General features: G+C 34.3%; 2 protein-coding genes across 2 annotated transcripts; one reads left to right on the top strand and one right to left on the bottom strand.

Annotated features, from left to right (window-relative positions):
• Positions 1 to 1,283: 1,283 nt before the first annotated feature.
• Positions 1,284 to 3,287, bottom strand: LOC137927478 (uncharacterized). Its single transcript, XM_068771298.1, has one exon. It carries the CDS (start codon positions 3,136 to 3,138, stop codon positions 2,305 to 2,307), a length of 834 nt encoding a protein of 277 aa, XP_068627399.1. The 5' UTR covers positions 3,139 to 3,287; the 3' UTR covers positions 1,284 to 2,304.
• A 455-nt stretch (positions 3,288 to 3,742) lies between these two features.
• Positions 3,743 to 12,692, top strand: LOC137927474 (zinc finger protein 782-like). The gene is made up of 9 exons (XM_068771294.1): positions 3,743 to 3,943; positions 5,086 to 5,220; positions 6,061 to 6,549; positions 7,969 to 8,087; positions 8,594 to 8,704; positions 9,773 to 9,976; positions 10,770 to 10,881; positions 11,322 to 11,429; positions 12,403 to 12,692. Exons 1-9 carry the CDS (start codon positions 3,800 to 3,802, stop codon positions 12,640 to 12,642), a joined length of 1,662 nt encoding a protein of 553 aa, XP_068627395.1. The 5' UTR covers positions 3,743 to 3,799; the 3' UTR covers positions 12,643 to 12,692.
• Positions 12,693 to 14,256: the final 1,564 nt, after the last annotated feature.

A 14,256-nucleotide genomic window follows, 5' to 3' on the forward strand; every position in this document is an offset into this window, starting at 1 on the left:
TGTTATATAAGAGTCTGTTAAAAGTTCCGATGAATAAATCTATTTTATCTTTATTTTATGAGCTGCAGTAGTCAAAGATCATGGAATAGGTAAAGGATATCTACTAAACAATGAGCTTGTTAAGAAAACTGTTTAAATGAAACTGAGGATAATGCAATATCTCTCTCAATTAATAATAAAATTGAATATCATCAAATAAAGCAATATAAAACTTAAATTTTGATTTTATTTCATTGAAAATAATTATAATACATATTCAGCCTTATTATACATTTTGTAAATTATTCATTAATATAAAATTATTCTTAAATAAATGTCAGATTTAAAATGATTATTACGAATTTTTTATTCAGCATATTAACCATGTAAAAAAGAGTTTAACTGATATATAGTTATATACAATTGTGCCATAAGTCATTGTCAAACCATCAAATTGATAGGGTAGGTAGTCAATAACTTCAGGAATAAATTAAAATATCTAGGCCACAAATTTTTAAAATTATTGCCATTCAAACATAAAGAGTTTTGTGTGTCCCAAGATGCTCTTTCTATAACTATCTGAATAAAACTACTACATTTTACTCACTTTCATGTATCCTTGAGACACTTCTCATCAGACTGAAACATTTCCAAACCCTATACTCAAAATTACTAATACATTCTTCTCCATTTATTTTTAAAATATGTGGCATAAAATTTACTTATATTAATTTTCTGGAGTTTGCCAGAACCCAATTGTGGTTTTACATTGATTCATGGAACACCTGTATATAGCACAAAAGCACCTAAAACTGATTATATCATAAATATACTGAATGGTGATGCTGAATAAAAAATTCTTAACCAATGTCAAACTAAATAATATTTACATATATCATTTTACATAATTTATCATTTATAAAACACCATTTGTTTTATCCTCCTCATTAAGTTTATATCTGGCCTACAAGTCAGGAACTTAATTTGTATATGAATGTGCATTAGATCTATCAAAAAAAAATCTTTATAAACTTATCACTGACATTTGCCTGTTTACCACTCCAAATTAGCATCAGATTTATCAAATTTAAATCAAAATTTGTTTACTTTGTGACATTCGGCAACATACAGAAAACATTATCAATAACTAAAAAAGATGTTTCTTGGCATGACAATATGAACTACCTTGATTTTCTTAAAAATACATTTTGTCTAGCTGTAAAATGTATCTGTTTAATTAAAGTGATAAAAATCTACTGTAATAAAAAAATGTTTTATTTGTTTCCTACCATTAAGCTAAATTAAGCTTATGCATGCTTTTTATAATGTACTTTATAAGTACTGTGGAAATCTAGGTTATTTCTCTGAAAAATTATTGTCTGACACTCCTCAACATATTTCTAGGTCTAGTATCATTTATAACTCTTCTAAACATTGATGTCATTGTTATTTATTACAACTGTATCTTATTGTCAACATGTCAGCTTATAGGCACCCATTGTAAGGCATGGGCATCCATCAAAGATATGGTAGCCGATCTTGCCCTGACTGTACAACTACACAACTATATTTGTAATAAAAATTTTGTGTACTATATAGTAAACTGTCTGTTTAATAACATTAACGACCAACAGATATAGTCTAGGTCACTATGGGCAGTGGAAAACCAGTCATCATGGAGATCTATGAGTAGGCCTATGTCTTATAGTGGGAGTCTATTGGATGACATGCTGATGAGACATTAGACACAGTCAATATTTGTAATACTGACAAACTACTGTAAATTTTAATATAATGGTAATTGGAGTTAGTAAACAAGAAAAGCATGATATTACTTATAAAAAACCATTAATTATTTTTGCACCAAATAATTTCTGTAGCAACTTGAATTAGTTTTAATATACCATTTAGCATTTGATGGAGCACATGTGTTCATATGTATCCAAATATCTAATTTCTGCAAAATTACTGCATGGCTAAAGACTTACTTTAGACATCATGACATACTTCTCAACATTAAATTTGGCACATTGTAATTTGCTATAAGCCCAATCATTTTTTCCAATGCACCAAATCAAATTCTAGGTATTAAAACAACTATATATGTTGTGCCATGTAGACAATGACAATGTGCCAAATCAAATGCCAAGTACTACAACAAAATATCAGTATATTGTGCAATGTAGACAACACCACAAAACTGAATCCAGCTCAATTTTTGCAGGAAGTCTTTCTTTTTTGTCCAATTTACCAAATCAAATCCTGGGTACTGTATCCATATAGTTTTTTGAACTTGAGTTGCACTTGTGTCCTAATCACTATACACTAGTAAGACACAGGAGGTACTTGTGGCATCATATTGTTATACATATACTGATTTTCAACTGGTTTCACTTGCTGCATAGGTGGATGGTTGATCACGTTTGGTATCTGTTGTATAGGCGGAATAGTCTCCGGCGGCTTTTTATTTTTCTTTTCGCACTTTTTAAACTTTATACCGAGCTTATTTAATAGTATTAACCTAAGGGATTCCTTACCTCCTCTGTAGTTTAACTCGTGTTTCGCCGCGGCGAGTATCTTTCCGAGCGTCGGCACTTCTTTTCGGTTGCCGTAACTGTTTACGATACCTCTGAGGGCACACAGTTGGAAATAATCCAATTGTACCTTTGTTTTTCTAACTCTCTTCTTTTTGGGTCCGGTCATTTTCGTGTGGGTTGCCTCCGCACGCAGTCCGTCCCTTTTTATTCTCTTGATTGTACTTTCAGATAAGCCAGTAGCAGCGCAAGCTCTTTTCACAACGTTATCGACTGGAAACGCGTAACCCCTATTCTGTTTTTCGCTTTCGAAGAATTTAATTACTTTAAATATGATCTCCCTCGCTTGTCCATCTATGGCCTCCTTTTTCTTTTTTTCTGGTTTAAGTTTTAACTCGTCTAGAGGTGCAACAGTCGATTCAACTGGGTTTGTTTGAAGATTTACTTGATTTGACACTGGTTGTGGCTGATGTGTTTGTGGTTGTTGTTGCTGCTGCTGTTGTTGTTGTTGCTGTTGTTGTTGTTGTGGTTGTTGCTGAGGCATAGACATAGGACCTATATGCTGATTTATTAATGGTACTTCGTGCTGATTTAAAATTGGTACTTCATGTAAATGGTTCTCCATTATTGTGCAGGGATCACGATCTTAATAACAAAAAACACACACTGTCATACAGTTCACCGAACATCCAGTCGCACTTGATAAGTTTGTAAATCATTAGAATAATGTTTATTTGAATACAATAATGGCTTGACGAGAAGAGTCGCCGCCATTTGTATAACAGGGACAGTTAGTGATGTTACACGATTTCCTAGCCATCTCTCAACTAAATAATTTTAGGTATGTTATAGTTACTTATTGAATTACTGTTTAATATCCCGTATGAAGAGTATGGTTAACGTCATAATATAACACAATTATAAAATATAAATTCAGATTGTGTCTCCCTTTGATAATTTTACGAAGTTTGATTACTTATAGTAGTAGTACAGTAGTAGTAGTAGTTAGTTGTTGAATATTTCGGATATTTATTTTCAACTAGATCTTTTAATATATTTATTTCACCACCATCATCCTCTCAGCCGATAGAAGCCTACTGCTAGGCATGGGTCTCCCCCAGACATCGAAAAAGTTTTTACGTTTTAATTCATATGATAATCTGAAAGTACGCACACATCACTAGTTATCAGAAATTATCATATCAGTGTTCTGTCAGTAGTGGTTCTATATACAAAATTCTTCTCAAAAACAACTCCTTGGCAAAACAACAAATTCGTGTTAAAATATGGATCATAATAATGAGACAATATTAAAGAAAATGTGCTGTACTTGTTTAAGTGACGATCGAAAACTTTTTCAACTGTGTAGAGTTAGAGACGGTGTAAATAACTTATATTGGTTATTGTCTTATGATTGGGAAGCATACAGGGTAATTTTTTTCTCTTAGTTATTTAATTAATAGCGTCATTGCGATGCTGCGACAATATAATAACCGAGATCGTGTCCGCTAACACATATTTACTTAAGTTCGCAGTATTGGATAATAACAGAAATGTATTTTTGTGTAAAAACAGATTCCGTGATGCGAATCGATGCACTAGTAAGATGCCTATTTTTGTGTCATTTTAAGCCATGTCTATAATTTCATAAAGAAAATTAATTCAATGGAATTTGCAACATTGGTTTGTCTCCCAACACAAATCTCATTAAAGTGTTTTATTACTTGACTAATGTCTTGTTAAGAAATATATTGCATAGTGCTGCATTCAATAATGGTTTGTTTCAAAACAGTAATATAATATATATTGGGGGATATGCCATAATCAACCTTGGCAGGTGGATTGGCATTTGCAGTGTGGTGTTATGATATGCAGAAGACATTGCTGCTTATTTTCTGGAGACACACTCTTTTTTAAACTTTTTCGGTAGTATTGAAATTGTAGCATTTAGTTTTATTCCGTTTAATACTTTGCAATTACTTTATTAAAGACCAATATTTTATTTATCATTACTTGCGCACATCATTCTATTAAAGAAAGTAATTTTGCTCAAATGACACAAGGCTTATTTATTCGAATTTATTTGTCTATCATTCAAGCTTACTGATATTATGAACCTCCTTTTTCTATCACAGATTGAATTTATGGTTTTACTTTTTTATAGTAACAGGATTCCAAAGACTTTGTCATTATTGTAACAATTGTCTTTTCTATTTGTATATACTATCATTTAAATTTTTCTATCAATTAACATTTTGGCTCTGTAGCAGTTGCATGATATTGACATTTTGTTGATGTACTACATACCAAAAGTTTAATTAAATTCAACCATTTCAATTGTTATTTCTGAAACTATTGATTTTTGCAGTGTTTACCTTGTTTTAATTGATTACAAACCTTGTAAAAGAATTAAGTAATTGTAAAAACAAACCTAAAATTACTTAAACTATGTTATTGATTAAAAAGTTATTTAATCTGTTGTCAATATTTTATTCTAGTGATCTGTTTATCAAACCGAAGTCTTTTGTTAGTGTGTCTAGACAGTGTATAAATAAAAAGATGTTGATTTTAGGAAGGTTTTCACAAGAACAGTGCGAGTTTGCACATTTGCTGGGAGTGCAAAGCAATTATGTCAAGGATATGTAGCTTCCGTCGCCAGGCGTGTGATGCACAGAAGACACTCGCCAACCTTACTGAGGGGAGATGTGTAGGTTCTCTACAAATTTATCTATTCTTATATATACTAGCTGCTGACCATACTCTTTTTGTTGGCTACTGGCGCTTTCAGGTCCTGGAGCGAAGACCAATCAGATAGAGCAGCATATGATACATCCTCTCACATATGAACTGACAGATTTGTCAATGTTGCCGGAGATCTGTATGTAGGCCGCTTCCAAATGAACCTATTGGAAACCTATGGGGAGGATGAATAGGACTGTACATTCCCCCATAGATCCAATAAAACCCTTTAGAGGTTTACTACATCCAGCCTCTTTATATTTATAAGTGGCAAATTAGGTACACATACATAGTTCAAATAATCAAACTCGTCCTACTTAGAAAAAGAGGTCACTTAGTGCCTTAAGTTGATCTTCTTCATTGATCAATGAATAATTAGTGTTACTAGTGATGACTTCAAGCCTTATTGATGAGCTCTCAGTAGCTTAATGAGTCATGAAGGAGGCTACACTCGCGATTTCTCAACGAAATCAAATCAGGAATAAGAAGAACCATAGACAAACAATAGTAATGGATATTGCTCAGTGGATTAGCAAGTTGAAGTGGCAGTTGGGCCTTAGGGTTCTGGTGTGGGGAACATGGACAACCACATAAAATGTTACACCTCATAGTATGTCCACCTTGATAGTGATGTTGGAAGCAGACAACTTCCAACGAGTCTTATTGGAAATTTACTGGGTAGAACTATGTCTAGAGGAACAACATAAATTTGAAATGATACTATTGGGAGGCTATAATCAAAGGATATCTTAAAGTTTTTAATTAGTTTATTAACCTCTATTATAGTAATTGCTATTTTCTATTTCAGAAAGCCATAAAAGTACTATCAAAGCTAACCCATACGTTGAAGGAGACATTTGATAACACATTCATCTATGCTGATACTGAGGTAGCAATAGATAACTTTATAGACTGTGGACATATTGACCTGAAAGCGGAAAGTGACTTAGATGATATACCTTTGTCAGAGCTACACAATAATTACATTTCTGATAATGATACAGATATTGTAATACAAAGTCTGCAACAAAAACTAAAAAGCACAAATTTGAATAGTAAAAAGGTAAAAAAGAAATGTAAACTTGAAATGGGTGTTACAGAAAATTGTATTTTAAGTAATTGTAATAAAGAATATTATTCAACTGTAGAAATGAATGAAGTAGAAATGTTGGAAAGTAGATGTGCAAAGAAATTAGCTGCCAGTTATGTAGAGGCTGAATTCAAATGTGACTCTTGTGTTGAAGGTTATAAGATTCAAAGTGAATTGGACAGGCATAATTTACAAATGCATACAGAGGTGAGGTTTTTTTTTTCGCTATTTGCATTAAAATGGTAAAAATTTTAAGAAGAAAATCAATGGATTACTGTGATAATATGGTAAAAAAAAATTCCACAATTCAGATTACTACATATTAAAATGAATTATTTTTTATGATCTGTCCTTTCTTGCATTCCAATAGAAAAATGCATCACTGTATTAAGAATAATTATGAAAGTAATGATAAAAACTTTATATTTGTTGAGGCCTCTTCTAAGATCAAGATGCATTAGGAACTGTATCAATCGAAATTCTTACAGCATTCTTACTGAATGTTAATGTGTGGCCAATATTTTTAATATAAGGAGGGTTCATCAGCTCCAACCACCATATGGGGTGGGTATGGCTGATAAACCCTCATTGCAGGCTTAACTACGCTTCCTTTCAGGGCATTGATGTTCGCTTTCACTGACCATCTTCCATCTCCCTACCTAACCAAATAAATTTTATTGATTGAAAATGAGGTTAATTTATCTCTTGGTAAATTTAAGATATTCTTTAAGCCCAGGCTATGTCGAAAGGCATATTACTCTATTTCAGAGTATGAAATATTATAAAAAAATTGTTAAAACAATCATCAAAAAAAATACAAATGCCATTGAGTTTGTTGTTAGTTTCTCGGTAGGTGGCCGATTACAAACTGACGTAAACTTAATATTAGCTGGTGATAATAATTTATTGTGTTGATTTCATATACCAAAGCTATTTTAACTTTTAACCTAGGATTTCAGGAACGAGTTAATGTTCGGTCTTGACAGGCTTAAATACTTCAGCAGATTATATAAATTGCGCTGTTATAACTCTCGCTCCTACGACCACGGCATACAAATTCACTATTTACTTATTCCTAATAATTTTGTTTACTCGTTCGTAGTACTTGTTCAAGTTGTGTGATCCTAAAGGTATATTTGACTCCCAATGTATTCGTAAATGGTTTGACAAAAATATACACATAAATGTTCAAACCTGTTCTTTGCAGAGGGATAAATATTTGCAATGTTATATTTGCAAAGCTTATGTCAAAATTTCCCGCCTAAACGCGCATAGGGAGGAACATTATTTAAAACACAGCTGTCATTTATGTGATTTCGTGACGTATGAATTAGCGGCCATTTTGGATCATTTGATAGTCGCCCATGATGTAAAGAATTCAGTCATGAATGCTAAAAGAAAGGTATTTATATTTTTTAATTATCTGGCTATTCAGATGAAACATTTTTGTACTATAAATAAGTTATTCATTTTATTTGCTATTGCATACATATTATTTATTATAAAAATAAAGATTTTAATACCACTATTACTGTAATTTTTTTTAAACTGTAAATGTTTATAGTGTAAACTTTAATGATGAACTTAAAATAAATAAATGTTTATGAAGTGTCACTTTATACTTAGGGTCAAAATAAATCACCATCTATTATGAAACCGGGATCTAAGCCCAGGCGGAATAAAGCAATGAACGACAAACGAACACCGCTGGGGTTTCTATGTGTGGAATGCGGTAAATATTTTGAGTAAGTATACAGGTTTGCAAATCTATTATTTTCGAATCGAGTTCGACTCGTGCATAGCAGGAGTTTATTTTGCTACTTCTCCCAGAGCTAACGCTTTCCAAAGTAGTAGTAATGTTAGCCAGGCAATAGCACCTGATCAAGTCGAAGTTCAGCGCTCTTAGACGCCCTTGAGTTAGAATGCTAAACGGGTATTATCGACGAGATAGAGTCCAAGCCCTTTAGAGGACTTTTGAGTTTAGTCACTCCATGGAATTTCCGCTGAAGCGATTTAAGAACTCTGAAGCTTCTGAATTCTGTGAAACTGTATGTAGCGGTTGGACCGTGGCTACCTTGATAGCCTTCGAGCAACTTTAAAACATGTTTATGCTAATCGCCTTTTGCGCTCTGCTTTCCTCAGCCCGCAAATCTGCAAACGTCTCTTAGGCAGCAGTGTAAGCCAAATAAAAAACGGTGTATATAAATAATTTAAAGAATAAAGTCAAATATTTAAGAGGATTTGTTTTCAGTTCGAAGAAATCCCGATGGGTCCACGTTCAGAGGGACCACCGCGAGGGTTTTCCCTGCTCCACGTGTGGAAAGAGGTTCCCCTTCAGAAATAATCTCACCAGGCATGAACTGTGAGTGAAATATCAACATTTATAAGGAATTATTATTTTAAACTGTAAGGGCAACATTAAGACATCCCCAGAAATATAATTCTTTATTTACATCGGTGTTATGGCAGCAACATTACGTCATCATTCAGAGGAATTTCATAGAAAAAAAATTGTTCATTTACGTTGATATAAATACGAGCTCGATTGAATATACATACTTCTAATTTGGACTTCGTGTTGTTACTAACTCAAGATCCACCGGCCCTAGGAAGAGTTCCACAACCTATTTGTATTTTTTGGGTCATTAGTCCCACTAGATGGACCAACAACATAGTAAAGGTCGCGAGAAGTCGCTGAACGTGGGCAATACAAGACCGATCATCACTGCGATCTTTGGAAAAGGCCTGTGCGCTGCAGTAGATGTCTGTCGGCTGACATGATGATAATGATGAATTTATGGGGTCAAGAGGTCCGTAGACGAACGTAAGTTACCCATATAGGCCAGAAGATTGGCAAGTTGAAATGGCACTAGAATCCTAGGGTTCTGGAGGGGAGACCGCATGTGGATTCAGGCCGCTTACAATCGGTCTTATTGGAAATCTATGGTGTATGCTATTAACCAGCTGTGGGCGGTTACAATGGTGATAATCGTATTTTGCCCGATGGTGTTTACAGCACCAGTGGCAAATTACTGACGTTGTTTAGTGTAAAACTCTTTTAGTATCTCGGAGGCTCCAAAAATTATTTAAATATTAAATTTCAGGACAATTCTCACAAAAATAAATACTGTAAAGATAGCTGTAGTGTTATGATTTTTTATATAAAACAAAAGTCCGTTCGAAAGAATGCAAAGATACATTACTGTCCACTGGACTTGGCTCGTATCGTCTATAAGTTAGTCATTTCGTTCGAAAGTATGCCTTGTGCTGCACTATGAGATTCAGTTTAGCTCGCGGATCGGAGATCTCTGTGACTAAAGGTAAAAGCGACGATAAACAAAACCTATATATAGTTAATATTCACATAAATATGTGAGAATGAGTTTCAATTTCGGAACGATTGATGATGTTGTCGTAAGTGGAGTTTCAGAACGCACTCGTCGCCGCCTCCGCGCGAGCAATGCGCGACGTGCAAGAAGCAAGTGCGCGCGGACTTGATGCGTGCACATGCACGCACTCACGCGCAGCGCGAACGCGTCGCCTGCTTGCACTGCGAGAAGCGTTTCGCGAGCCGAGCTTCCTATGAGCACCATTTGAAGTACACGCAAGTGCACGCGGCTGTCGACGTGCTAAAGTAATTTTCAAATTCAAAATATTAAGTCTTTTTTTTAACATTATAAGTAGTAAGTTACCAGCGGATCGAAACACTTATCTGTTGAGAAGAACCGGCCAGAAACTCAATAGTTGCTCTTTTTAAATGAAATTTAATAATGTTGCATACATTACAATATCATCCATGTAAATGAGTCAACAAACCAAGTTCCTCTTATATTTCGATCAACTAAAAACTCGTGATATAATAGCATTTATTTGATTAAGTACTCTTAACTTTAAAACTAAAATAGAGAAGGTCTATAACATGTTCTGTTATTTATATATGCGTAAACACAGATTACTAATCGTGTACATTTTATTTTCACCACTTAAACGACGTAGTTTTCCGGTTTGGATATTGTTTGTGTAGACGTGGCTCATTTATGGTAACTTGTTTAAAATCATCTTCAGCTCTATGGCCGTGTGGTGTTTCTTTAATAAGTTAGAGGGGGAGAGAACCAACGCCATATGTTGACGCCGGATGAATACAGAGTTGTCATATATATATATATATATATATATATATATATATACATATATATATATATATATATATATATATAGTAATATCCTCTGCATTTACAATAATATAGACGATTTAAAAAAAAAACAGCAGCTATCTCTTCAACGCAGTTATGTGGTCTGCCCACTGTAACCTCAACTTGTCGATCCATGATCTATATCGGTATCCTGATTTAATCTTGCGATGAATTATCATTGAGAGACTGTGAGTTTGCCAAATAAATATATAATATGTGTTTAAACACTTTCAGGTACAAATGTTCGACATGCGACAAGGGTTATAAGTCCAAAGGGGAGCTGAGAGATCACATCAATTATCAGCATATGGGAAAAACCCAGCATCAGTGTCCCATCTGCGGTAAGGTGAGGATATATCATTATTGTTTTTGCAGTCTTCGTTTTATTTTCTGTTTTGTTCACGTAGGACACGAATTTATATTTATTTATGTGGTGGTGAAATGAAATAAACGGATGCAATTTAGAAAATCCTGATTTATTGTACACACAACCACTATACAAAGGTATAATAAATAGTAAAAGGTATAGTATATCATCCTATTCTTTCATACCACAATTCGTTCTGTCGTTCTCTTCCATTCTTATTGCCATTCGTTCATCGCGTCATCCTTTTCCCTCATTTCTTAGTTTTGACAAGAAAAAATTACATTCGTTTTTTATTTATATACTATTAACAATATCACAGTATACTTATCTTCTAATTTGTTATCATTTAATATAAATTTATTTCTGCATTTTGTTGTTTCTATTGCCCAATATACTATGCTACTATCTTTGACATGCAGGCGCTTGCGACGAGGCGATGTGTAACACGTCACGTGCGACGAACTCACGAAGGTGTGAAAGAGAATGAGAGGGACAAAATATGTCAGCAATGCGGGAAGGCTTTCAGGGTAATTTCATTGTAAATTTATTTATTCAAAAGCAGATGCACTGCAAGGTTTAAATATCTCCAAAGCTGGTTACAACGACTTTGCGCTACCTGCATCCAGTGATTTCTCGCGATCTAGACTATGTCGTCGGTCCAGCTAGTGAACGACCTAAACACGTGGTTCGTGGTTTCCACTCGAGAACCTTTACGCCCCAAGTGGGGATTCAGACGAGAAATTCTTCGAGCTACCTCGGTGACCTTGGTTCTCCATCAGATCTAGTCAGATGCATTAAACTGGTACAATTAAGCGTTAAACCAATGATCTAATTGCTTATTTAAAGTGTGTACCACATTCACAGTCTTTATGACGTGCTATATAGCATTGAAAAAAAAAGTAAATTTAGATGCAATAATTATACATACACCATGTTATAACAAAACAAAACAAAGATAAAATTCCTAATTCAACTTTCTCAAGCAAATGTGTCAATGCTTACATATAAAAAAGTAGGCGGGAAACGTTGACTATATATTCGTACCATTAATTCTTTGATAAAGAAATTTGATATTTGAAATAAATTGATTGGTGTAAAATTAATTGTTATATACCTAGGATCTTTTACAGTGACCACTTGTGTATGCCATGACCAAAATGCTTAACAGAAATTGGGTTCAAATTTGATTGCCCTATATTGGCATCCTTCAACGGGTTCCAAACGCGTCCTGATCTGACCAGAGCCTACTAAAAACTAAAACGTGTTTATTTTTGTGATCACTTTTACAACATTCTTAATATAGTAGTAGAACAATTTATTCCCAACATATACAGTTAAAAATATAATTTCAGCCATAAAACGTCCACTGCGGAAGGCTGGAAGCGGACTTAATCCGTCTTTATAATAAGCAAACAAGCGTAGACCATCCCCTCCACCCAGATGATGAACAGACGACCTTGTTAAAGTCATCATTTATAAATAAATTAATATATATTTCAGGATAAAAAGGGTTTACGAGAGCATGAATTAATTCACACCGGCGAAAGGCCTCTATCTTGTGAAATATGCGGCTGTACGTTCAGACAAAATGCGACACTGTACACACATAAGAAAAGAGTACACAAGATATACCCGAAGAAGAAACAAGTTGAATTAATAGAGAGTGAGATCACCAATACGTGGAAGAAAACTGAAGGAGTGGAAGACTTGAACGCAACTAGTAACGAAAAGAAAGTTTGAAATAGTCGAATAAAAAAATGTAATATGATAAATGTATTTATATGTACAAAATAAATAAATGCTTTTTTTTCTCTTTTTTATGTGACAAACGGTCACTTGGCATTTACATGTAGCCTAACCTTCATGATCTGAAATTTAGCTTCGGGGCTCCCTCAAGAGCCTGATTTCAGTCAATTACACACCACTTGAAAGTAATAGAAATAAGTATATAGGTTTTTTTCTTCATGAATCACTATTGTGTTAAGTAAACCACAGTGAATGTTCCGATGCTTATATTGGCGGAATTACATGACTTATACACCTGCGTGACCAGTATAAAGGGTTCCGACGGCGCGGCGTATCGAATGGCACGCCGTTTGTTATGTAGATCTTTTTCATAGTGTCATTGCGGCAGCGTTCGAAGTGCGCTGATCGCTGCGACGGCCCTCTTGAAAGAGAGTTGTATGTTAAACATAACTTGTTTAAAGAGAGTCGACTTTGTTCAAAGCAGTGTCGTCGATAGAGACCCACAGATTAAAAATAGCGCGTTTATTTAGTCTAGTGCAAAGGAGGCCAAGTTTCTTGATAGTCCGAGCTATCTTTTGTGAACCGCAACTAAATACATATTTAAAACGCCGATTTTCAGTGGTTTTACCCAAATCTTACGCGTAGTACTACTAGGACTTTTCTTGCCAATAGACTAACTCATATTAATACTGTTGTAAATTTTACAATAATATATAGACCTAATAATAGACAGACACATGTAATTTAAGTTAAACAGGAAAAAAAATATTTTCAAGTTGTTTAGTACGTTAATCAGTTTTACCGAAGCTATTTTAAAAACTGACCAACGCTTATGTTTTTTAATTATTTCATTTGGGATATTCTGATTGAGCTCATCGTGTTCAACGTAAACTTTGATGCTTTATTAAAATTTAGCTTATTTTTACTTTGGTACGATGCGCCAGAGGTTAAAAGAATAAAAAATAGTGTACTTTGCGTATTTACTAGCTAATTTTATCGTTTAAATCAAAATTCCTTAATTGATTGTACGATGCAATGGATAAAGTGTTTCTCGCACGCCATCTCAGCGTGTTTCGTCAGGTTGAGCCGGATACGATTTTGGTCAAGATGTTCACAGGCACGGGGTATTCTCCAAGAACCTTCGTAGGTATAAGCCCAAGCAGAGTCGCTCGTGCACCTGTGACTCGGGCGTGGACCAGACCACATAGTCACCGGGTAAAACGAACGCATTGACAGTTTCGGTTGCAGAGAGGATAGAGGAAAGTAAAATCGTCTTTCTAGTTAGCTAAGATCAAGGATGCCAGATCTTTCTGGAGTACTGTAGGAGAATAATCGGAACAGTAATAAAAAAGACGTAAGTGACATTGTCATATAGAAATGTATAATAGTAAAGGGAAATATAACTAACAAAAATTGTAAAATAACGATCAAAAATAAAATTAAGAATTGTCTCAGTATTCTGGAGAGAAGGAAGTTAGGCGATCTGTGAAAAGGTTACAAGGTATGAAAAGGAATAGAAGAGAAAGAAAAGAGGAATGAATGAAAGAATGAGGAGCGTGAAAATAAAAAATTGTGTGAAATAGATTGTAAATAATGCCCTTGTCCATG

Source organism: Battus philenor, unplaced genomic scaffold (genome assembly GCF_028537555.1).
Source record: "Battus philenor isolate CCGP_79_NKW_IND1 unplaced genomic scaffold, ilBatPhil1.0.hap1 SCAF_30, whole genome shotgun sequence".
Taxonomy (NCBI): domain Eukaryota; kingdom Metazoa; phylum Arthropoda; class Insecta; order Lepidoptera; family Papilionidae; genus Battus; species Battus philenor.